The sequence below is a fragment of the Orycteropus afer genome, unplaced genomic scaffold, assembly GCF_000298275.1.
Source record: "Orycteropus afer afer isolate SDZICR_OR568_19922 unplaced genomic scaffold, OryAfe1.0 scaffold00045, whole genome shotgun sequence".
NCBI lineage: Eukaryota > Metazoa > Chordata > Mammalia > Tubulidentata > Orycteropodidae > Orycteropus > Orycteropus afer.
Window position 1 is genome coordinate 514,352 of NW_006921632.1, and position 23,952 is coordinate 538,303.

The window sequence follows — 23,952 nt, forward strand, 5'->3', positions numbered from 1 at the left end:
GGAAGAAGTGCAGCTGGAATGCTCCTTAGAAGCAAGAATGCCCAGACTTTGTCTCACCTACTTTGGTCATGTTGTCAGAAGGGACTATTCCCTGGACAAGGGTATCATGCTTGGTAAAGGGGAGGGTCAGTGAAAAAGAGGAAAACCCCCAGTGAGATGGACTGACACAGTGGCTGCAATGATGGGTTCAGGTATAGAAAGGATTGTAAGGCTGGTGCAGGACTGGGCAGTGTTTCACTCTGTTGTACATACATAGGGTCGCTATGAGTCTGAGCCGACTTGACGGCACTAAACCACCAGGACTAGCTGCCATCCTGGTTTCTATCAGTCTTTATAAACTTAGTTACCTTGAGTCTATTCTTGAGAAATGGATCCATTTTCAGTGTATTCTCAAAATTAAGTGTTTGAGGTTATAAAGTTCAAACCATGACAAATTTACCAGAGTAAATGCCACCAGATGAAGCCTCTTACTAATCTTTCATTTAACAGATACTTGTTGGGCGTCGCTGAGCTAGTTCTGATTCATAATGATACCATGTGACAGAGCAGAACTGCCCCACAGGGTTTCCTGGCTGAAATCTTTATGAAAGCAGATCACTAAGTCTTTTCTCCTGCAGTTACTGAGTGGGTTTAAACTGCCAACCTTTTGGTTAGCAGTAAAACATTTAACCACTGCACCACCAGAGCTAGCATTTCTTGTGTGCCGGGCACTATTCTAAGCATAAATAATAATTCATCTAGTCCTCACAACAATCATATGGTGTAGGCACTGTTATTCCCATTTTACACATAAGGAAACTGGGGCCCAGGTTAAGCAGCTGACCCAAAGTCAGCAAGTGAGTGACAGAGTCAGGATTCAAACTCAGGCAGTCTAACTGAGTGTGTGCTGTCAACTACCAGGCTGTGCTATTCCCATCAGCCAGCTGGTCTGCGCTGGTGTCATCCTACCCCACCAAACGTTTTCCCTGTGAAAATGCAGTATTCATGTACCTCAAATGTATTTTTCGTTACACCAGCAAGTCCAAAGTACATCATGCCTCCTGTCCTGGAGCTAACACAGATCTCTCCAATCTCATCTGTTTTGCAGAGCTGAGGAGGGCCATCTGGTCTCACGATGCACATCATCCCTAATGCCCAGAAAATACAGCTATGGGACAGAGATTCTGGAAAACCTTTGCAAAATAATAACTTCCCCCTTGTGAACCCAGGAAAGTTACACATTTATGGAGTGGCATTAAATGAGAATACTGAACAGGAATATTAAAAACAGACCTAAAATTAGGGAAGTATATTTGAAACCTCAGTCTTTCATCCCTAATGATAAAAATTTTTACAATTCGGCAAATATGAAATAGGTGCTGACTAAAGCTTTAAAGACAATGACATATTAAAAATAACTGCAGTCCACTGAAACAAGTTAATCTGGCTTTGCGCCTAGGGGGCTCAAGCTCAAACACTCGCAGAAGCAGTGTGCTCTCACTTTCTGCCAGTCCGAGTGGCTTGGCAATGACAGTGGAAGCCAGGTAACTTTAGTATCACTCAGTCCTGAGCCTCCCATGTTTGAAGTATTCCTAATCAATAAATCATACACCACTACTGGAAGGTAAGGTAAGCGTACCATTGACTTATCAGACGTGACTCAGATTAAATGTAAGTTCCTGGGTTTGGATCTTCCTATTTTCTCAGGCTCTACTACCTCTGATGATAAATCTTTGTGAAAAACCAAAAGCAGCTCCTCAGAACTCACCACCAGGCATTATGTGTCCCACATCCTGGACTGTCAGGGCTGAATTTTTATCTTCAGTATTGACCCGAATTACCCCATAGCTCAAACCATTCATTGAGAGAATGGCTCTTCCTGGCAAAGGGGCCCCTGGAACTCCAGGCCTGGAAAGAAAATAAACCCATCAAGTTTGGCAAATTAAATGATATCAGAGAAGAGTATGCATATGTAGGAAGATAAATTTCCCCTGGCTACGACACCAAAAAGGTGCCCATTTTCTCTACAGAAAATATATTAATCAAATTAACACATGCAAAGCATGGTCAACTTTCAGTCAGAAGGAGAAAGTAAATTTAAATCATTGTTAAGAATATTTTGGTGTTGTCCCAACAGATGGATCCCGAACAAAAGGAGAAACGTGGACCAGAACTTTGAATTCCCATGGAAACCAGACTTACAGAATCCATTGAGACCAGGTGAACCTCTAAATCGACTGCCTGTAGATAATTTTTAAACCTTGAACCCAAACTTTCCCATGAAGCAATTTTTAAATTAAGAGTTTAGCTCAATTAATAAAGACTGTTTGCCTTGAGCACTGAAGTCTTTTGAAGAATTACCAATGAGGTTAAACTGACAACATAACTCTTAAGCACAGATGAAAACTTTAAAAAGAAAGTCTGAGTTAATGGTAGTGAAACAACAAGGTCAGGGACAGTGAGAACAGTGACACAATGCCATTGAATAGCACATGTAAAAACTGAGGTACAGGAGTATGTTTTGTTGTGTATGTTTTTAAGAAAAAAAAAAAAAAAAAAAACCTAGTAAAGGCAGTATTTTATGGTTTTTTTTTTTTAAAAAGAGTATCTTGGTCTTGGGGGTACTATAAATGTACTTTCCTTACTTAAGTTATAATCGAGAACAGCCTATTTCTAGTCTAAGATACTAGCTAAGAATTCTGAAGAACAAAACAATACAGAAAAAGAACTAATTCAGAAACACAAGAAAAGAATAATTAATGCAAATGTTCAGTTTACCAGTTACCATTTAGGGCTACAGAGGGAAAAATAAATAAGATGCTTTGAACTATTTTACAAAGTAATTTTCACTTTTAAGCTTATGAGGCAGAAAATTAGTTAACACCCTGGTTATCGCACAGCCAATATTTGCATTTCATCAGTTGGAACATCCATCAACAGCATCTGACATCCTGAGCGATACCTGCGGATTGCTACAGTCATGGCTTCAGCTGATGTAGCACATGGACAGATGGCCTCAGGTTTCAGCCCATGGCTTTGGAATAGACTCAGGAAGGCATCACAGGATGACACAGACCCTAAGGAGTTGGAACAGATCAGTGTTAAAGCGGACACTGTGATTTCATTACTGTAGGAAGCTGGTAAACAGTGGAGAGCCAGCACATTTGTTTCTCATGAGCTCTCTCACTGTACACCATTAACTCCATACAAACATTTTACTGTGCCTGTGAGATGGTCTCATGATTTTCAAGGACAAATTAATGCTCATCTCGCCCATAAAAAGTACTAATACTAAAGCTACAACTTGGAGCTCCTACCAACCAGCAAATCATATCAGAGATAATACTACAGGCAACACGGAGTTTATAATTTAGCAACTCTTCCAGAAGTAACAGTTACAGCCAGTGCCACACAACACTGGCTTAGTTCCACATTCTTCTAGGTGGTACTCTATGACTTTTTTTAATTATTAAGGCCAATTGCGTACCTGTATTCTAAACCAGAGTGATCAATGTGACTACTGATAAAAATCTACTTGTGACAAACCAGCACAGTACCTGTCACTTTAACTGATACTCCTGTGTGGAGGCTCAGGATATGTGTGCTTGTAGGGAAAAGCAGACAACACAGTAAGATCTCTAAAAGCTTTTACGTACACCTTTGAGTTGCTGCTAGGGGAACTTACACAAAGTCCAGACACTTGATTACATCAAGTCACTTTTATACGGCTCCCTTTATCTAAGGACACCCACGGTTATGTGACAGAAAAACAATATAAATAAGTGAGCAAGAAGAAATGATTGTAAAAGCGGATGGATCCATCAAATGATGAATGAATCCTAAAATGTGATATACCCATTCAAGGGGATATTATTTGGCAATAAAGAGGAATGAAGTACTGATATATGCTACAACATAACAGAGACGAACCCTGAAAATATTATGCTAAGTGTAAGAAGTCAGACACAAAAGGCTATATACAGTATATGATTCCATTTATATGAAATGGCCAGAGCAGGCAAATTTATAGAAAGTAGATCAGTGGTTGCCTAGGGCTGGGGGGCAGTGGGAGAGAAATGGAGAATGACTGCTAATGGGTATGGAGTCTCTGTTTGAAGGCATGAAAATGTTCTAAACTTAGATCATGGTGATGATTACATAACTCAGTGAAAACCACTGGACTGTACAGTTTAAATGGGTGACTATTGTTGTCACCACGTCAATACTGATTCCTGGTGACCCTAAGTGTGCAGAGTAGAAATGATCTATGGGGGTTCCAAGGCTGTGATGCTTTAGAAACAAACTGCCAGGCCTTACTTCTAAGGGATCACACCTCCAGATGGGTTTGACCCATCAACCTTCCAGCTGGCAGCCCAACACTTAAGCATCTGCATTAACTAGGGAGCCTTGGGTGAACATTTGTGAATTATGTCTTCATAAAGATTTTTTTTAAAAAAGCTTACAGATGGGAAGGGAAAACAAAACACAAGACTATCAACTGAAGGAAAGAATACTCCCAGACCCACACACGAGAAATACTCACAGGGATTAGCTCCATCAGTCACAATTAACATTCGGAGGGAACTCAAGCTCACGTCTCTTTGGTCTCGGTGTGCCATCATAGCCCAGTGCAAGTCTCGGCATTTCACTAATGCTACCCTGGCTGCAACATAAGAGGGATAAAGTTTACATACATATTCATGCTAAATCTGACAGATATTTAATACACTGCAATAAAAATATTTCCACTTATTTTAGGTATGTTTCATTTAAGGAAAATAAAAAAGGTTTCAAAGAAATTGTGCCAGGTGCTTAGAGGCAGAAAGCACCACACTCAGGTGACTGCACACACAACTGTCTGCTCACTGGGACTTCTGGGAAGGCCACAGTACCCAGCCAAGGAAACTCTGGACACCAAAACACTCAATAAATCTAACAATGATTTGGGAGAATTCATTTCAATTCTTAAGAAAGGATGTCAATCACATGAAATACGTAACATACCTAATTCTACAGTAATTGAACACTAAAACATGGTAAGCACAGAAATGTGTCTCTACAGTGGCATTTGAAAATCCTTGAAATCTTAAACAGTCACATAATTAAAGCTCAGATGCTATGTGACTACCTTTATGGGCATGTACTCGTTGGACCCAAGAGAGAGGACAGGTCTTCATAACAGAGTAGGGTACACTAATAGTATGCATCTTATTCATTATATTCTGAAAAGCAAAGAAAGATAAATGAGCAATCAATAGCTAATACATTATTAGGACTTAAAAACTGAATCGATACTTTGTTGATCACTTTAATTATACAATAAGCAAATACATTCTCTGAAAAAAATCTAAAACATTAGGTGTAAGACCCAAGTCACTTTTGATACCTAACTCCAAACCTGGTTCCCTCCTTTCCTTCCCTTTACCTAGTGGTAATCACTGTTATGAATTTGGTGTGTAACCTTCTAGTCCTTTTTCTATGTATTTACATATATATATCTGGTCCCAGGAGAAATATAAAGTGTTTTTAACACAAAATGTATCATCCTAAACATGTATTGGCAATCTGCTTTTTTTTCACTTAACAAATTGTTTCAGAGCTAAATCTATGCCCATTAGTACAGATTTACATAATTCTTCTGCTCTGCTGCAAAGCATCTCATAGTATGCCTTACACCACAATTTGCTTAGCCATTCCCCTATTGTTTACGGTTTGTCGCTATTATAAGAAATGTTGCAATGAACCTCTTTGTACTCACTTCCCTGGGAATCAGTACAAGTATTTCTCTGGGACAGATATGGAAAAGCAGTATTGCTGGGTCACAGGGTGCACACTTCTAATATTTTCACAGATACTGCCAAACTGCCCTCCAACCCACTAAGTGCTTTCATCATGCTGGTGCTTGCCGCATACCAAAAGGGCTGGGTATTACAAAGCAAGAAATCAAAGTTTCTCTGTTCACTACAGGAGGTCCTGCCCAGACCTGTTAGTGTTTGGGTAGATAAAGCTGAGTGTGCTGAGGGATCACGCAATGTGAGGTCCCTCCTGCCACTCAAACCAAGCATATCTGAGACCTCCATCCAAAAGAGATCTGGCCTCCTGGCAGAATAACCCAGCCCTACTGTTTAGACCGGTCATTACAATTACCACCTAAATGGCCTGAAAAACCTCCTCCCAAGTGGGAAGAGAGCTGTTACACTGTGGGGAATTGCAGTCATTGTCATGAAACAAAATATATATGAACTGCTGTATGGAAAATGAATTTGCTCTGTAAGCTTTCACCCAAATCACAATAAAAATTGAAGAAAGAAAGAAACCTCCTCCCTCCTCGAAGATCCGAGTGATGGTGACAAACTTTTGGGTTTCAGGGAAAGGCTGGTATTTAGAACTAATTTTTCACACATATTCCTGTTTGCCCTTTGTATTCACAGGAGATTTCCCTTAACTCCTCACAAGGGGCTTAAAACCCCTGATAAGAAAAGAGGAGAGGTTCAGAAAAGAGCTAAAGAGGAGGCACACTCAAGGAACAAGGCTCTTCCTAACAGTGGTGGCTGGGGTGGGGGTGTTTTTGGGTGACAGGGAATCTCCCCCCTCCTTCATACTTTATTTCCTACTCCTTCTCAGACTCCTGCAATGTGTAAAGAACCTGACTAAATGCTAAGGCCTTTTTCAACTCCAAGAATCTGTATTTCTCCTCCTAATCAGAACAATGTATATGGTAGCACTTCCCATTCAAAATGTCCTCCCTGTCTACCTCCACCCCCATAAAATCTCTGTATAGCTAAATCTTGCTTAGTTTCAAAGTCCAACTCAACTGTCACCCCTTCCATAAAAACTGTCATAAAGCCCTGAGCTGGAAGGAACTCATGTGTCTCTAACTCTCACAGTATGTTACCTGTTCCTCTATTATGGAAAGTACCCTGATCTACCTTTTCCCTCTGCTCTTAAGTAGTACCATGTAGCTTATGCATAGCAGTCATTTGGTAAGTTTTTGTCCAATGGAAAGGTTAGATATTATTAGCCATAGTTGCCAAGTTCTAAATATATTTATGTAACCGTTCATCAGAAAAGGGGTAAATCTCAAAACATGCTCTTTTCTTTTTACCACAAATAAACATATAGCCATTTGTAGAATCTTAGGCTTTGTGCTATCATAAACAAAAACCAAACTCACTGCCATGGAGTCAATTCCAACTCATAGAGACCCCCTTTGGGTTTCTGAGGCAGTAAATCTTTACAGAAATAGATTGCCCAGTCTTCCTTCCACAGAGTGGCTGGTGGGTTGAACCACTGACTTTCTAGTGAGCAGTCAAATGCCTTAGGCACTACGCCATGGGATATTTTTAAATTACTTAATCCTAACTCCAGGAGCTCTGGTAGCATAGTGGCTAAGGCACTTGACTGCTAACCAGAAGGCTGGCGGTTCAAACCCACCAGCCACTCCTCGGAAGGAAGGATGGGCATTCCTACTTCCGTAGTGATACTGCCTCGGAAACGCAAGGAGGGGTCGCTATGAGTTGGGGCTGACTCGATGGCAAAACAACAACAACAATCCTAACTCCTCTTGCAACACAAGTGAAAGGTGTGCCCAAATACACAATGAAGAAAAAACAGAAATACATTCTCTTTTTCAAAATTACCACTTGTGTTATGAAAACCAAATGCCTCTGGAAAATATTATGGATCTTTTGGGGACTTTCAAACAAGCACTGAAAGATAGTTTAATTACACACTATGCATCCTGACCTTAACCTGAAGCACAATTTACAGCTAAGGCCTTGATGCTGAGTAGCTTACCGCAAACATGCCATGCCACAGCCCAGTATCCTTCTTGAAGTCTAAAACATTTACGACTGTTTCCCCTAAAATAAAGGAAGGAGCACAAGGAAACCATCATTAGTGTTAAGTAGAAAAATGATGTCACTTGTCTCTACTATACCTGCTGATTTGGTGCTTCTAAAGAAATGACTAAAAACTCTCAGGGACTTTTGATTGTGTGAAGAGCCCCGCAAACTGGTGGGGATACTGATCAGAGAGTGATATGGTCAGAGCCTAAACAATGAGCTAGAGAGCCATGTGACTTAGGCATGGTCTTCCAAGAGATATTTTTTCCTAATTAGGAAAGGAACACATATTTATTTTAGAAACTTTGAAAATTTCAGAAATGTATGTAAAAAAATATTTCCTAGAGAAAATGAAATATATATATTCTTTCATTTTCTCTAGGAAATAATAGTTCCTTGTCAAGTGTGTACATAGACAGATACATAGATGTGTATGTATCTACACTCTCTGATCTGTTTCCATTACTTTTCTTTTTAACCAGAAAAGAATGCTACTCTATAAAGTACATGTATTAACTTGTCTCATTTTACACAAGAAAAATAAAACACTAAAAAAAATTAATACTGCAAAGAACCTTCTAAGGCAATTAGTCATTACACAATATATATTAACAATACTGAAGTTCAACTACAAAATGCTTTTTTGTGTCTCAATTTGTGCTTCTTGGTAGTTAAATGTCTTTGTCTCTACTTTCAAACCATAGAGTGGGGGGTGGGGGGTCTATACACACAGAAAGACAAAGACACCTGGCATTGTGCAGCTAATAAATGCATGGTTTTAATTAGGGCTTTCTATTTCTGCACCCCACAAATCACGCTTTACATATTTGCTTTGCCCAGAATTTTATTTCTTTTAAATTACAGCATATTTGTGAAAAAGAAGAAAACAAAAGTAAACCAAGAATGTGTCTTAGAACATTTCACTCTTGAATCTGGTCATTAAATGGAACCCAATCATTGAGCACTCTGCTCATAGCCACATAGATCTGAAGCTAAACAATGAGGGCAGTCATGGGATAAAGTCTGACCTTCAGAATAATTGCAGGCCTGGGATAGAGCTTGGCAGTGAGACAACATTGCAAGCCGGGACACTGTAACTCCCATTACACTCCCTTCTTTGCTTGTTTTATACTGGGGGAGAAAAAAACATAAGAAAGAAACACAACAAAATGGGTTATTTCAAATACAACTCAAGAGACAATATAGTAAAAATCCAAATATAAAATGCAGTTAAGCTGGGATATTGGCCTTGAACTTAACATGTTTAATATGAATATTTAAGGCTGTGCGCTTGGGTTCCAAACTCTAATCATGCAAGGACAGGACTGGGGAATAACAAAGCTCAAAAAATGTACGTGTGCAAGACTCAGAAGTGTAATTAGTCATCAGTGTGAAGTGTCTGCTATAAGAGCTAAAACAACCAGTGAGAAGAGCTGCATTAATAGAAGCACAGGATCAGAGACATGTCAAGCTCAGTGCTGCAGAGTTAATGGGTGTCAAATGTGGTCCCTGTCCATGAGAAGCTCCCAGTCTGGTAAGAGGAGACCTAAAAATGACCTATTTTAGCTAAACGTTTGATTTTACCCTCAGTTCTCCACTCAAGTTGCTTTCACAAAGATCACTGTTAAATCAAAAGGGCATTTTGCACACTGTATCTTATCAGATCTTTCTGCAGCATTTGACACCTTGACACTTTCTTCTTTCCTCTCTCCCTATTCCACTTTTGCTGCCATCCCTTCAGAGACGGCTGAAAGTTCTGTACTCCTTCCACTTCTCTTTTCACTTTTCCCATCAGGGTACCATGTTTCTAATGATGCCAGTTCTCTATTTCCAATCCAGACCTCTCTCTTCAGAGAGAAATCAATTGCTCCCCTTGAATGTCCCACAGTCCTGTGAAAGTGAATGTGTCCAATACTGTAGCCTTCATTCCTCTCCCCATGACAAATGTTCTCTTGCTATAAAGGACACCACCATCTACCAAGAGGCCTATGCCAGAACCCCGAGAGGCATTCTTGCCTCCTCTCTGCAGAGTCAGTCACTAAGTCCTGCCTGTTCCACTTGCTACCATCTCTCTCTCTTCTCTTCATCCCACCCACCATGGAACCCAATAATCGTAAAATCTAGGCTTCCTATTCCTCTTAACCGAACCAATCCAGAGAAACCTTTTTATAACAAGTTTTTTCTTATCACTGTTCTTAAAACCTTTTAATAACTTCCTATTAAAAAAAACAAGAAAAAGAAACCCAAACTCATTGCCATTGAGTTGATTCTGACTCAGAGTGACTCCCATTGGGTTTCCAAGGCTTTAAGATACTTCAAAATCACTAGCAAACTATATAAGGACTTTGATTATGTGGCTCCTGCCTAGCTCTCTGGCTTCTTGTAAAATTACTGCTCTATACGTTCTAGGCTTCTATTATTCTGAATTAACTTGCAATTTTCACTTGGGATCCTCCTCCTCAACTCCAGGTCTCTAAACACATTCCTTCATTTGGAATACTTTCCCTGCCCTTTCCACCTGACAAATTCCTATTTAATACAGAACTTTAACTGAGACGTCATTTCCTCAAAGACACTTTCCCTAACTCCACAACGTTGAGCTAATCATCATGCATACTATATATCTCAATAACATGCACTCACTTAACAAACATGTATTAAATACTTTTACTATGTGCCAAACATTATGTTAGCAGCTTAGGACGCTGTCGTGAACGAAAGAGGCAAAGTTCCTATCCTGAAGCTTATATTCTAATCAAGGTGAGACATACGAAAATAAATACATATTTCAGATGGTGATACATTTTAAGAAGAAAAATAAAGCAGGGTAAGAGGACTAGAGCTAGTGGGTAAAGATGCTGTTTTACAAATGGTGATCAGAGAAGGTCTTGCTGATGATGTGGTACCTGAACACAGACTGGAAGTATGTGAGAAAGTGAGTTCTGTGGACCTTGGAGAGAAGTAGATTCTACGCAGATGGCAGCTGGAGCCAAGGTCTGAAGCAGCAGAGTGCTTGGTGTGTTCAAGGAACAGAAAGAAGGTTAGGGCAGTTGCCATGCGATGAGTGAAAGCCGGAATGACAGGGAACGAGATGACAGACCACAGAGGGCAGCCTCATTGGCCTTTGTACGGACTTTAGTTTGTACTCCAAGTGAGATGGAAAGCCCTTGGAGGGTTCTAAGCTGAGAAGTGATATGATCTGACTTATATTTCAATAAAGTCACTCTAGCTACTATTTGAAGAAAAAGATTATAGGGGTGCTAGGTAGGAAGCAGGGAGGAATCTATTTTACGGTAATTCAGGCAGAAGATGAAGGTGATGAGGACCAGGGTGGTAGGCAGAGGTGGTAGCAAGTGGCTGGATTCTGGGTTAGTTCAGAAGGAAGACCTGACAACATCACTTATGGATTGGATATGGGATTTGAGATAAAGATGACTCAAAGATTTTTGGACTGAACAACTGGAGGGATGGACACCACTTACTGAGCTAAGGAAGACTGAGGTAAGAGTACTCTGAGTGGAAAAATCAAGAGCTTTTTCAATCTAAAACCCCTATTAGACATCCACTGAAGACAAGAAAGCAAGCAACTGGGTATTTGAGTTTGCATTTCAGGCAAGAGGCCCTGGCCTGGCAATAAAAATTTGGGAGTTGAAACCATAAAATGTGAATATAAACAGAGAAAAGGTATGAGGACTGAGTCCTGGGGCTCTTCATCTTTGAGGAAGACCCCAAGATTGAAAAGCAGTGATTGGTGAGGTAGGAGAACTGAGAAGGGGTGGTCCAGGAAGTCAGTGAATGTAGAATTTTAAAGAGGATGGAGTGATGAACCATGTCATCACTGAGAGACGACAAGGACTGAGGGCTGATCACTTAATTTGGAATATCAAATGCGTGTTTACCTGGCTGTCATTCTGCAATACTCAGGTAGATGTCTTACACCCTTAAGAACAATCCTCCTTGCACCCAACATCACTCCATCACCTCGCAAAGGTACTGCCCACTCTCTTCCCTTTTATAGTCAAATTATTTGAAGAGCTGTTTATGTGTGTCATCTCACCAGGGCTTATGTTGGATACATTCCCCTTCCAAATTATTTTACAATTTACTGATTTCTTTATTTATTAATTCAGCCAAGTGTGGTTGAGCATTTATTAATATGTCTCAAGCAGGATGCAGAGCTGTGAAGAGTATAGTTTTCAGAGTCAGACAAACCTGAGTTTGAGTCCCAGCTCTGCCACTTTTGAGTCATGTGAACTTTGGTCAGTTATTCAAGCTCTTTTAAGTCTTAGTCTCCTGATCTACAAAAAAGGTTTAATAATAGTCCCCACTTTAGAGGGTACTTATGAGGATTGAATGAGATGATGCACTTAAAGCACTCAGCCTGGTGCCTGGTATGAGTTAGACTTAATCCCTCAACTGAATCACGTTACCAATGATTCAAGTTCCTAACTAACCTTCAACACTCAATGTTTCTTCTTGTTCTTTATCTTTCATTAATTTGGTCTTTTCAGGAACAGCTATTTTCCCTCCTCATTTTCTATTATCTTGCCCCCCAACTTAAAAAAAAAAAAAAAGGCAGCAGAGAAATACCTATTTCCCTGGCAGTAAATCATTTACAAAAAAAACACAAACCCACCATTTTCTATTTTTCTAAAGCCCTTTGTAACTTTCTTATGTGGCAAGGATAATTTCCTTTACTACCTGTCTCTTCAACATCTATTTATGTAAAAATAAGTATCTGAGAAGGTCCACTATAGGACATTTTATAAGTCAATAGTTGGAAATCTAATATAGCAGGAGGATCTTTTAATACTAAAACTAAAAAAGCTAGATTTCCATTTTGTAAGATGGTAACCAAGCCAAGTAAAAGCCAGAATGTGTGCTCTATAGCCTGAGGACTTACCTCAATGTATGCCGGCTCTGTACCAGCAGGTGAGATGTGGGGCTGCCAGTCCTTGGGTGGCTTTGAAAGGTACTTGGAATCTGTTACAACCCATTTGAGCCGGGGCCAACCTATATCAAAGCCAAAGTAAAAATTGAATTGCCTAAGCCATCCACAGAAGGAGTTCACATTGAACTGGTCATTTTAAACACCAACAGATCAAATTATAAAACCTAAGGTCATTTTACAATCAGTAAAATACTTTTATTACTTTTCAGTGAGAAATCACCAGACAATTATACCTTCTTTCAAAAGTAAAATCGTTCCACATGCTAATTCCAGGCCTTGAAATTACCTCAACAACTGGGAGGTCCATTTGGCAGTGGAAGTCCACTGGGGTTAGTGGTCTAGCCTCTATTTCTACATTTAGCTTTAGTGTACAGAGTGGTAGCTTTTTCCAACCATCAGCATAATGGTTAAGGGTGTGGCTGTGGAATCAGACAGATATGGGTTCAAATCGCTGTTCTGCCATTTATTAGCTATGACTTTGGGCAAGTTACTTAACCTCTTTGTGTCTGTTTTCCTCACCTGTAAAATGGGGATAATAATGGTACCTACTTCGTAAGACTGTGAGAGTTAAATTTTAAAAATATGTAAAGTACTTACCTATTATTACACTGTAAGACTAACAAAAGCACTCAACTTTAACTTTTGGCTGATAATTCTGGTATAAATACTACTAACCTTTAAACTGTACAATTTCTCCATTCTGGGTTTTTGGCAACCCCTTCAGACAAACTTCACTGGTAAGAGCTAAGGCAACACCACAGCTTCCTAGCAAGAAGCCAATCTGCTGACCTCCCGCATCCTGTGGAGGAAAGATAATGAGCATGGTAGGGAAGCGAAAGTGAGCACACTCATGCCCCCAAATCTAACATTTAGTAATGTGCTGGCACTTGTGTGATGACATTCATGGAACCCCACTGATAACTGGCAATTATCAAACCCCAGTGATAACGATGTTCTTCCAAATAATTCCAACAATACGCTGATTCCTGAGTACAGATCAAGTATTTTATTAACCTAACACTGCTAATTATGAATTTCAACCAGCCAAATGTGACCCAAGGATCAGCAGTGATCATCTTTAGATTTATCTAAGGCAAAAGAAATAAAGACTAACATGGCTAAGGTGTCATCCCCTAACCTCACTCCCAACTCCAAATGCCAAGCAATTCAAGTCAGAAAGAAATGAACAATGAAAATGGACACCAAGTGTTCAAACTTACAATGAAAGTGAACTGATGGCTGTGCCTAAGTCTATGTACTCTTTATTATTCTATCTTAAAAGGAATAAGGTGCTCTGTTGGCACAATGGTTAGCACTTAGCTGCTAACCAAAAGATTGGTTGTTCAAACCCACTAGCTGCTTGGTGGGAGAAAGACGAGTCAGTCTTCTTCCATAAAGATTTATAGCCTTGGAAACACTATGAGACAATTCTACTCTGTCTTACAACAACTACAGCAAAAACAACAGAAGGTACAGTCTAAATATTTCCATTAAAATGTAATCCTGAAAGTGTCATTATGAAATCACACAAGTACTGCCAACTTAATAAATTAATACTGCATCACATCAACCAGGGTTTCAACCATATTACTAGTTTGGTTTTTATTCATTTCAGAAAATACTTTTTTCTTATAAATCCATATTCATCTTTGACATCAACTTTCAATAATAATAATAATCTATATGAGATAATTAGGGTCAAACAGCTCATGGAGAAATCATTCTGGTCAAACACAGACATTTGATAGATGTATTTCATTTTAGTAGGGCTGATATACTGTCACATAAAATGCTGAAATCTGTAGTATTAACATGCCTTCGGACATTAATGGAAATCCTAGGTCCCAGGAAATAGTTAAAGGAAATCCCTTAACAAAAAGGTCTCAAATACTATAAATGTTAATTATCTACAGACTCTGAAGAAAAACACAGTCCTGATTAACAGTAATCATTGAAAAGTCAAGTATACTTCCACAATTTTTTTCTGATCCATTATCTATAAAATTCTCTTAGTTGGAAAACATTCTATTTGTATGAAACTACATTTTACATATTAACATTTGGGAAAAATATTTTCCCTACAACTTCTGTGTTTTCAGAAAGAGAAGCTGAGTACTTTAGAAAATAGTCCAATTGTCTCTCATGCCATGGCTTAGTCAATGATCCAACAAGAACCCACCATCTCTTATCAAGCTGCAATCCTCTTGGATTTAGCAATGTTACCTTTCTGGTAAGAGGTACCTCTATAGGCACTGGAATCACTTCTGCCAGGAGACATCCATAGAAAGCCACCATAAACATGACTGGATCATTGTTGGGGTAAACCAGGGCTACCTAAAATGCATAATGACGTTTAATACAGAGGAATAAACATAGATTAAAGCTTTCAATGTCACTCTCTGAGATATAAATTTGTATCTAACACTTATGAACACAATAAATCAAACTACTTAGTAGCCATTTGTTCTAGAGGAAGTTAAGTTATTGAGGAAGATGCACAAATCTAAAAAGATCTCCATCATTCTCATGATTATGGTCAGCAGCATTTTGTGAGTTTTAATGCAGCTAATCATCATCATAAGAAATTTTCACTTAATTCCATTGGCAATCTAGCAGGAAACAGCTCATTTTAAGTGGTAAGTTTATTACTTAGGAAACCTAAGGCAATTTCTGTTAGTGCAAGGCTGAAGCAATAACATAAATGCAATGGATCTCTCTAGATAGATCAAAATATTAAAGAGTAAACTCTACTTTCCTCAGAGACAATCTACAAGGGCCGACTGACTCGATTATCACCTTAGGGTAAACCAAAAGGTTTCTTACTTTTAAACAAATTTATTGTGTTAATCTTCACTCATTTAATCAACAACGTAAGTATTCTAGCATGAAGGTATCTGGTAATAGGTGTAAGCCATAATGGCAAAAACAATTATGAATACAAAGTTAATTCACAAACAAAAGAGAAACAGTGAAACCTTTGTAACATGTTCAAACCTGTGATCTCACCTGTAATCTCACAGGAATAAATGACTCTTCCTACTTCACTCAAGGAATGCAAAAACACGGAAGTCACTATCATTTGTGGAGTTTGTTACTTTGGGTATTTACAGATTCTCATGGATTGAACTATGACCCATAAAAACATGCATTATAAAACCTAAGCTCTAGTTTCCTTTCTTTCCTTCCAAATCAATCAATCAATCAATACCTAAAAAACCTAAGCTCTATGCTTGTGGGTTATAATCCCGTTTGGGAATGGGCTGTCTTTGTTAATGAAGCAGGATTAGTATATGGTCTATCTTGAGTTGATTTCTTTTGAGATATAAAACATAAAAATGCAAGCTAGCAAGCAGAGCTGGGGAAAGAGAGATGCCAATCACATGGAGACCGCCCAGGAGCAGACGCCCAAAGAGACAAGGACCTTCCTCCAGAGCCGACAGAAAGAGAAAGCCTTCCCTTACAGCCGGCACCCTGAACTTGGACTTCTAGCCTCCCCGACTGTGAGGAAATAAACTTCTGTTTGTTAAAGCCATCCGCTGTGGTATTTCTATTATAGCAGCACTAGAGAACTAAGACACAGATTAACATTTGAAACCTAATTATGTCACTAGGCTCTTGCTTCCCCTTCTTTGGCTTTGAACTATTAAGTCATTCCCAAGACTGGTTCAATGTTGAACATGTCCTCAGTGTGAAACTTTCCTAGACTTCTAAAAAATACTAATTCCCTAAGACATTTCATTTATATAACCCATTTCCTCCTTGTACATAAGTGTCCATGTTGCTAGGCAGAAACATCTTCTTCTTAGTACTCGGTGAGGACTCAGAAATACACACGTCAGATTTACAAGTAAAAGCCATCCTTTAGCTGCCTGCCCTCTGGCAACACAAAAGAATTTTTAAAAGGCTAGTGTAGGGGATTCTGTAATAATGAGTACACCAAAGAGAAGGGTACTGTGTAGCTGGTATGTTTCACTCTATGATTTCCACATGGAAAAGATACCCATACAAGTAAAGCTGGATGGTAGGAAGTCATTCTATTTGTTGTTGTTGTTATGTGCCGTGGAATTGGACCCGACTCATAGCAACCCCTCCTTGGGTTTCTGAGACGGTATCACTATGGAAGTAGATTGCCCAACCTTCCTTTCGATGAGTAGCTGGTAGGGTTTGAGCCTCCAGCCTTCTGGTTAGCAGTCAAACGCCTTAGGCACTATGCCACCATCATACTTAGAAAGTAAGTAATAGGAAGGAAAAAAAATGCTTCAAAGATTAAAGAAAAAAGAAAAGCATTTTAAAAGAAAAATGTTACTTCCAATTAAAGAAGAAATAAAAAATCCTGATTTTCTTCCTCTTAGAAGTAACATGAATCTCCCCTGCATTTCTAAACAAAGCCAAGGAAATAGTTTTAAAAGTTTTTTGGGTGGGGCATTGTGTCAAGGAAAAAAAAAAAAAGCAGAGCAAAAATTCTCTTCAATATATTAATGTAAAAATTACCACCTGGCATGGTGCTGACATGGGTAGGAACTAAACCAATTTCATTTTCTGGGAATAAGAGATACATAAAATTTGCTGTTGTACGTTAATAATCTAGAATGCGTATATTAGAAAACAATAAAACATCACCTCCCCAAAACAAAAAACCCAATTACCCTGTCTCCAGGTTTTAACACAGGTTCATTTTTGGTCCCCAGTTTATTAAGCAGTGTATACGCCAACTTTAAACTTCTGCTCCACAACTTTCCTGGAAAAAGAAAAGAAAATAGCCACATTGAAAAAAACACAGGCCTACCTCAATGAGAGGACCTTCAGTTAATCAGCACATTTAATAAGATATTAATGGACATTTCCAAATGATATGCTAGGTACCCAGATGCTCCCAACCTTAAAGGTAGACATTGCCTTTAGTTTACCAAAGGAGCCCTGGTGGTGCAATGGTTAAGAGCTTGGTTGCTAACCAAAAGGTTGGTGGTTCTAACCCACACAGGAGGGCTCCCTAGGAGAAAGACCCTGTGACCCTTTTTATAAAGATTACAGCCAAGAAAACCCTTATGTGACAGTTCTTCTTTGTCACATGGGGTTGCTGAGTTGAAAATTGACTCGATAGCACCTAACAATAACACGTTTACCAAAATCCTGCCTCTAGATGCTCATCCTGGTTTAGATAATATTTCAATTTTTTTCTGAAGTAATTTAAATATTTTGAAATAATCTGATGTGAGATCATCACATTTAACTGGAGGGAAAAAATTTTTATCGCAGGTCCAAAAAGCCAGAAGACTATTTCCATTCTAAGTGGTTCTGAAAAAACACATATGTGCTATTAGATACTTTAAGTCACTGCAGAGCAAAAGTATGATTCAACTGACTAAACATTCAATACCACGGTAATTCAGTGTAAAGTGACAATAAAATTAAACGAACTGTGTGAAAAACGTGATTATATTCAGAGATATAAACAAATGTGAAGATTTGGCCAGCTGACTGTTTTCTTAAAGGATTATATGAATACATTTAATATACAGCTTTTGAAGTGAATGCTAAAACTATTTTGGGGGAGGGAAATAAAAAAAGGAAGCCTATTCTTCCCACCCTCCTATCCCATCTCTCCCTCCACCTTAGAAAGTCTGTCTTTCGATTATGAGGAAAATGAAAGCGAAATTGTTACTTTAAATAGATATGTTAGTATTACATACAATTTACCCGAGGGGGAAGAAGGGGGCATCCAAGGTTTAAAGTCATGTCAACCTACACGATTCTTTAAATAAAAACGTACTTTTCCTTTGAAATTATTTTGTATCTTGGTCTATGGACAACGTGCTCCACTTACAAGGTAAAAAGTAATTTGTATGAATAAACTAGCGCATAACCTCATAGCCTAGGGCTGAATCTACTCTTGAAGTTATTTTTAAAAGATAAATAAAAACCTTAGTTGGAGTGCAAAACTAAATGAAAACATACAGATTCTTTGTTCATTATGAAATTCTGTACATAGAAGAGGCAGAATGAAGTAAATGACAAAAGATCTAAAAAGTCACCGGTTTCGATTTTTAGCTAAAATTCTGATTTTCACCATGCCTCATTAATTCTGCCCAAATGTCTTTCAAAAATCCTCTTCTGATGTCAAAACATCAATGGATCTACAAAGTCTCTTTCTTCTTTTTGCTGTCTTTTAAATAGTAGCTGGCCTGCAAAGGCCACTTTAGCAATGAAAATATCCGGCCTCAGCCTTACTTAGAACTTAGGTTGTATTAAATAATTTAAAAGGTCTACCGAAACACGACAACCAGAAATTGCTAAATACCAAGATAAAAATACTATCCCTGATGTTCTGAAGAACTACTAGAAGAAAAGGAGGGGCCTGGAATCTTGCAAGCTCACCGTAGGTAAGAGTGTAAACTGGCTTTCCTGTCACATCCAGTGCGGTCAGACAGGGGCATTTTGCTTGAGTGGTGCCCCAGCGCTGCAGGGCAGATTCGAGAGCAGGAGGCCAGTTACAGATGACGCCTAATGGCTCTCCCTTCACAGGGGTCATCTGCCGTCCCTCCGGCTTGGGCTGGTTGGGGTCTGGCTGAGGTACTGTGCCAAAACAAACAAACAAAAAACCCAAGCCAATAGGTTATGAATATAAGATCTGAAATAAGTAGAAATACAAATCAACATAACTTTCCCACTCTAATCACAAATATCTTTTCTCTTTTGTATTTATCTGGTTTAAACTCACTTTGAGAAAAGAGGACATGATTAGCAATGGCAATCTACAAACTGGGCCTTAATTTCTTTTTCCATAAAACTGTGAAATCCTATTCCATATGTTTTATGCAACAAACAAATCTTGACCCTTTTAAGATAATGAAACAAGTCAGCACACACACAGAGAAGCATGCAGTACAATTTCCTTTTTGGCAATTTAACAAGTTTTCATAAACTTGTTGTTAAATCTTTTCACTTTGTGTCCAGTGTCAGAGAAGGAGGGTCTGCTTCATCAGGTTACGTTTCAAGAAAGAGCATTAAACTGTGAGGCAGCAGACCCAAGTTTATATTCACTTTTCACTCATGTGACTTTAGACAAATTGATGTACCTGAGCTTTGTTTTCCTCACCTGTAAAATGGGGCTAAACCAAACACCAAACCAAACTCACCACTGTCAAGTCAGATCCAACTCATAGCGACCCCTCCTTAGGTTTCTGAGGTGAAAATGGGGATGTTGTTGTTGTTGTTATGTGCCGTCGAGTTGGCCCCGACTCATAGCGACCCCTCCTTAGGTTTCTGAGGTGAAAATGGGGATGTTGTTGTTGTTGTTATGTGCCGTCGAGTTGGCCCCGACTCATAGCGACCCCTCCTTGGGTTTCCGAGGCAGTATCACTACAGAAGTAGATTGCCCAACCTTACTTCCGAGGAGTGTCTAGTGGGTTTGAACCACCAGCCTTCTGGTTAGCACTCAAGTGCCTTAGGCATTGAGCCACCAGAGCTCTCTCTATGAGGATTACAACCTTGGATGTCCTATAGGGCAGTTTAACTCTGTCCTATTAGGGTTGCTATGAGCTGGACTTGATGGCGACAGGCTTGTTCATTTACAGTTAGTGGAAGGTTGTTGGCTCTATACCAACAATTAAAACTGTTCAAGTATGGTTCCTATTAAACCTTGGCCTTCATTTGTCTGGTCAATACACAGTGCTACAAACACTGGAGAGGCTACTACTGGCATGAGCACCTTGAAGGTTAGTGCAATAAGAAAGATGTTCACAGTTCAATGAGTTTAGTGGCTCCTAAAGAAACAGAAATTCATCCTAACCTCCTATGTCATGTTGCTTTTCGCTTCCTACTACATACAGTGGGCCAAGATTGGATCTAGTCCATGAAGGTGTCTAATTCCATTAACAAGTCTGAGTGGATCAAAACCTACTATTAGTCACAGGACATTAAAATGGACTACTGAGCTACCAAGGCTTAGTTCTTTTGACGTAAGTTTTTGTTAGGTAGATCTATTCATTACCTCGCCTCAGTTTAATTATCAAATAAGCACTCTCATTTCATCCATATTCCCACTCATTTCCCATCCAGCCTTCCTATTAATTCTAGACATCTTATGATTTTATCCATAAATACTTTTAAAACTTATTAAATCACTGATCATTATTGCTTCCTCTATGAAACCTTCCCTAACCTTATTGGCTAAACTATCTTTTCACATGTATGTATTTTAGCACTGTGCTAAATTAGAAACAAGAATTTTTCTAAATCTTTGAGCCTTCTTTTTGAAAAAAAAAAAAACACTATCTACTACACTGCCTTGCAGAAAGCAGGTGTTTACATGTTGACTGGGTGATTTAACAAAAGGAGAGGGTTACACCAAAAAAAGACTAGGTCTAATGTGAAATTCATATCCCAAGATAAAGCCAAACACAAACAACTTTTAAAATTATATATTTGAGATGTTCCCTAACTTCAAAGAGCATATTTCCAAGTATTCAGGGAACAGTGCTATGTTTCATAGTTTATCTATTTGCCTTTCTCCTCTCACCATATCCCTTTCTTTTTCTTCTTCTTTTTAGAACCTTTTACTGTGAGTTGGGTGAAACTTTATAGAGCAAGTTAGTTTTCCATTCAGTAATTCATACACATTTTGTTTCACGACACTGACTACAATCCCCACAGTGTAACAGCACTTATCCTCCTTCCTCCCTATATTTACCATTACTCTTCATTCTTCTTTCCTATCCCTTCCCACCTTCTCAATTCTGTCTCTGGGGAAATGCTGTTCTTTTGGTCTCGTATGGTTGACTGTTCTAAGAGGCACGTAGCTCCCTGTGTTATTATTCACCTTATAAACTAAAACCAAACTCAGTGCCGTTGAGTTGGATCCAACTCATAGCGACCTCTCCTTGGATTTCCGAGGCAGTATCACTATGGAAGTAGATTGCCCAACCTTCCTTCTGAGGAGTGGCTGGTGGGTTTGAACCACCAGCCTCCTGGTTAGCAGTCAAATGCCTTAGGCACTATGCCACCAGAGACCTCGTTCACCTTATAGGCCTGAAGAGTGACTAAGGGTCATAGACTCGGGTGTTCCACCAGTCTGTATGTAACCAGTAAACCTGATCTTTCTTTTTTTTTTTTTTTTAATGATTTTTAGCTTTGCTGTACATTTTTCTCCCACTTTATCCAGGACCTTCTACCACGATCCCTTTCAGAGCAGTCAGCTGCGACAGCCAGGAACCATCTAGCTCTTCTGGCCTCAAGGTCCTGGAGGCTGAGGTTTATGTGGACTAATTGTTTCTACATGTCTTTGATTTTCTTCATTCTTCGTTGCTCCAGACAAGGAGAGCCCAAGAGTTGCACCTTAGATAGCCAGTCATAAGATTTTAAGCTCTTAAACGCTCTTCACCAAAGTAGGATGTATAACATTTTCTTTGTGGACAATGTTGTGTCAATTGACCTTGATGTACCCTGAGATTATGGTCCCGAGTTCCCAGGCCTCCTTCTCTATCTTTCAACAGATATTTAAAATGGAAACAATCCTTAGTGGGAAATGAGCCCTGAAGCCAAGAACCATGTCTTATTCATCCTTGTAATCCTATGGTACCTAGGCATTTGGTAATTATTTAAGAAATACTTGTCTAACAGACATATGCTTATGGTATTATTACTACTACCTTCCACAATTTCTTCAGAGTCATCCACAAAAAATTCCTTTAAGGGAGGTCTTTTGGGTCGTTTAAGAGTGTTGAGAAGCTGCTGAATTTTTGTGGATACTCTGCTATTGACGGGCACACCTATAAAAGAAAAATGGTAAGTTAAAATTCACTGCTTTTAGAGATAGTTTAGCTTCTAGATTCCTTTAGGAGCTTGCTTCTGACTGTGTTTTGCCTTTGCTCATAGTCTTTCATTCTTTTCCAATTGGGCCACAAATGGGTACAAATATGTACATGACAAGCTTTTGTGACAACAGAACAAATATGGTGCTATTATTAAGACAGTGCTTACAGATTTCACTTAATCTCCCTTTTCTCTAATAGTATTCTTCCCTGGCCCCTCTCAAGTTTTTTTGTCTTAAATATCTTTTGGAAGTACAAACTAAGTTTGAACAAGCATTCATGCTGCCATTGTGCAGACTGTCAAAGAGAGGGAACTCAGGATGACTTCCTGTTACTGGACCAACTGCACTGTAGCTTTGTGACAACCAAGCCAGTCTCTGTCCATCAAGTGCTACTGTTTATGATGTCAATTTTTCCAATTCAACTTATTTTTCCTATTTAGCTACCAAAAAGAACCCCCTACCATCAGCTGTATCCATAAGGCTGGATCTGTTGGATCCTTTGTGCATGCCTTTAACTATCCCCGAGGGGGGCAGGTCAATATTTGCTGGGCGAATTGAGGAAGATGATGATGAGGAAGAGGTAGTTGTAGTGACATCAGGGGGAGCAGAGAAATTCTCTAAGAGGGAAGAAAACATAATTCAGAATTATCTTACATTAGCAGTAAAAAACAAGAATCTTTAAATCTTTCTTTTTTAAAACAAGGAAAAAAACTATACAAGTAAGAACTCAGCTCTTATAAAACAATCTTTTCAATTAAATTATACTAGCAAGACATAATGCGAGAAGAAGAGGTTAAGCCAGGGCAGGTCAGTTTTCCAAAATTATTATCTTCAAGAACTTGGGTAGCTTTAATAAGATCAAACCACCTATCAAATGTTTCTCAAAAACATTGTTTTCCATACAGAAAGGCTGACAGATAGCCAGTGTTTTAAATTAATAATAATGAAATAAGTCACAAGTGAACTCAAAATGTAACCAAAGTAAGTATGATCATAATTGGCTACCAATATCCCTATCTCTTGAGCATTTCTTCATAATTATGTTGATATAATATCTCCCCTTCAATACAGTAATAAAATAGTGTCCTGGGAGTGGGTCAGTTTGCTCAGGTTTCCAGATGAAGAAAACACAGATAGAAGTTCACTTCCAATTTTTATAAGCAGGTCCATAGGTAGCTTAGACATACTCAACAGGAAGGTTCCTCCTTTGCTCTTATTGTTCTTTTTGTTATGTGCCATCAAGTCATCTCCAACTCATAGTGACCCTTCCCTGGGTTTCCGAGGCAGTATCACTATGGAAGTAGATTGCCCAACCTTCCTTCCGAGGAGTGGCTGGTGGGTTTGAACCACCAGCCTTCTGGTTAGCA

General features: G+C 39.0%; 1 protein-coding gene across 1 annotated transcript in view; it reads right to left on the bottom strand.

Annotated features, from left to right (window-relative positions):
- The window catches only part of DIP2B (disco interacting protein 2 homolog B), a 303,697-nt gene that overhangs the window by 61,022 nt on the left and 218,723 nt on the right, over positions 1-23,952 (bottom strand). Inside the window, exons 6-19 of the mRNA XM_007937807.2 lie at positions 23,047-23,202; positions 22,422-22,541; positions 19,150-19,347; positions 17,421-17,512; positions 14,998-15,108; positions 13,450-13,573; positions 12,727-12,836; positions 8,852-8,954; positions 7,777-7,841; positions 5,108-5,201; positions 4,523-4,642; positions 2,942-3,056; positions 1,748-1,887; positions 991-1,127 (exon numbers count right to left, since the gene is read on the bottom strand). Coding sequence (XP_007935998.1) covers positions 991-1,127; positions 1,748-1,887; positions 2,942-3,056; positions 4,523-4,642; positions 5,108-5,201; positions 7,777-7,841; positions 8,852-8,954; positions 12,727-12,836; positions 13,450-13,573; positions 14,998-15,108; positions 17,421-17,512; positions 19,150-19,347; positions 22,422-22,541; positions 23,047-23,202 — 1,685 coding nt within the window. The remainder of the gene's footprint in view (positions 1-990; positions 1,128-1,747; positions 1,888-2,941; positions 3,057-4,522; positions 4,643-5,107; positions 5,202-7,776; positions 7,842-8,851; positions 8,955-12,726; positions 12,837-13,449; positions 13,574-14,997; positions 15,109-17,420; positions 17,513-19,149; positions 19,348-22,421; positions 22,542-23,046; positions 23,203-23,952) is intronic.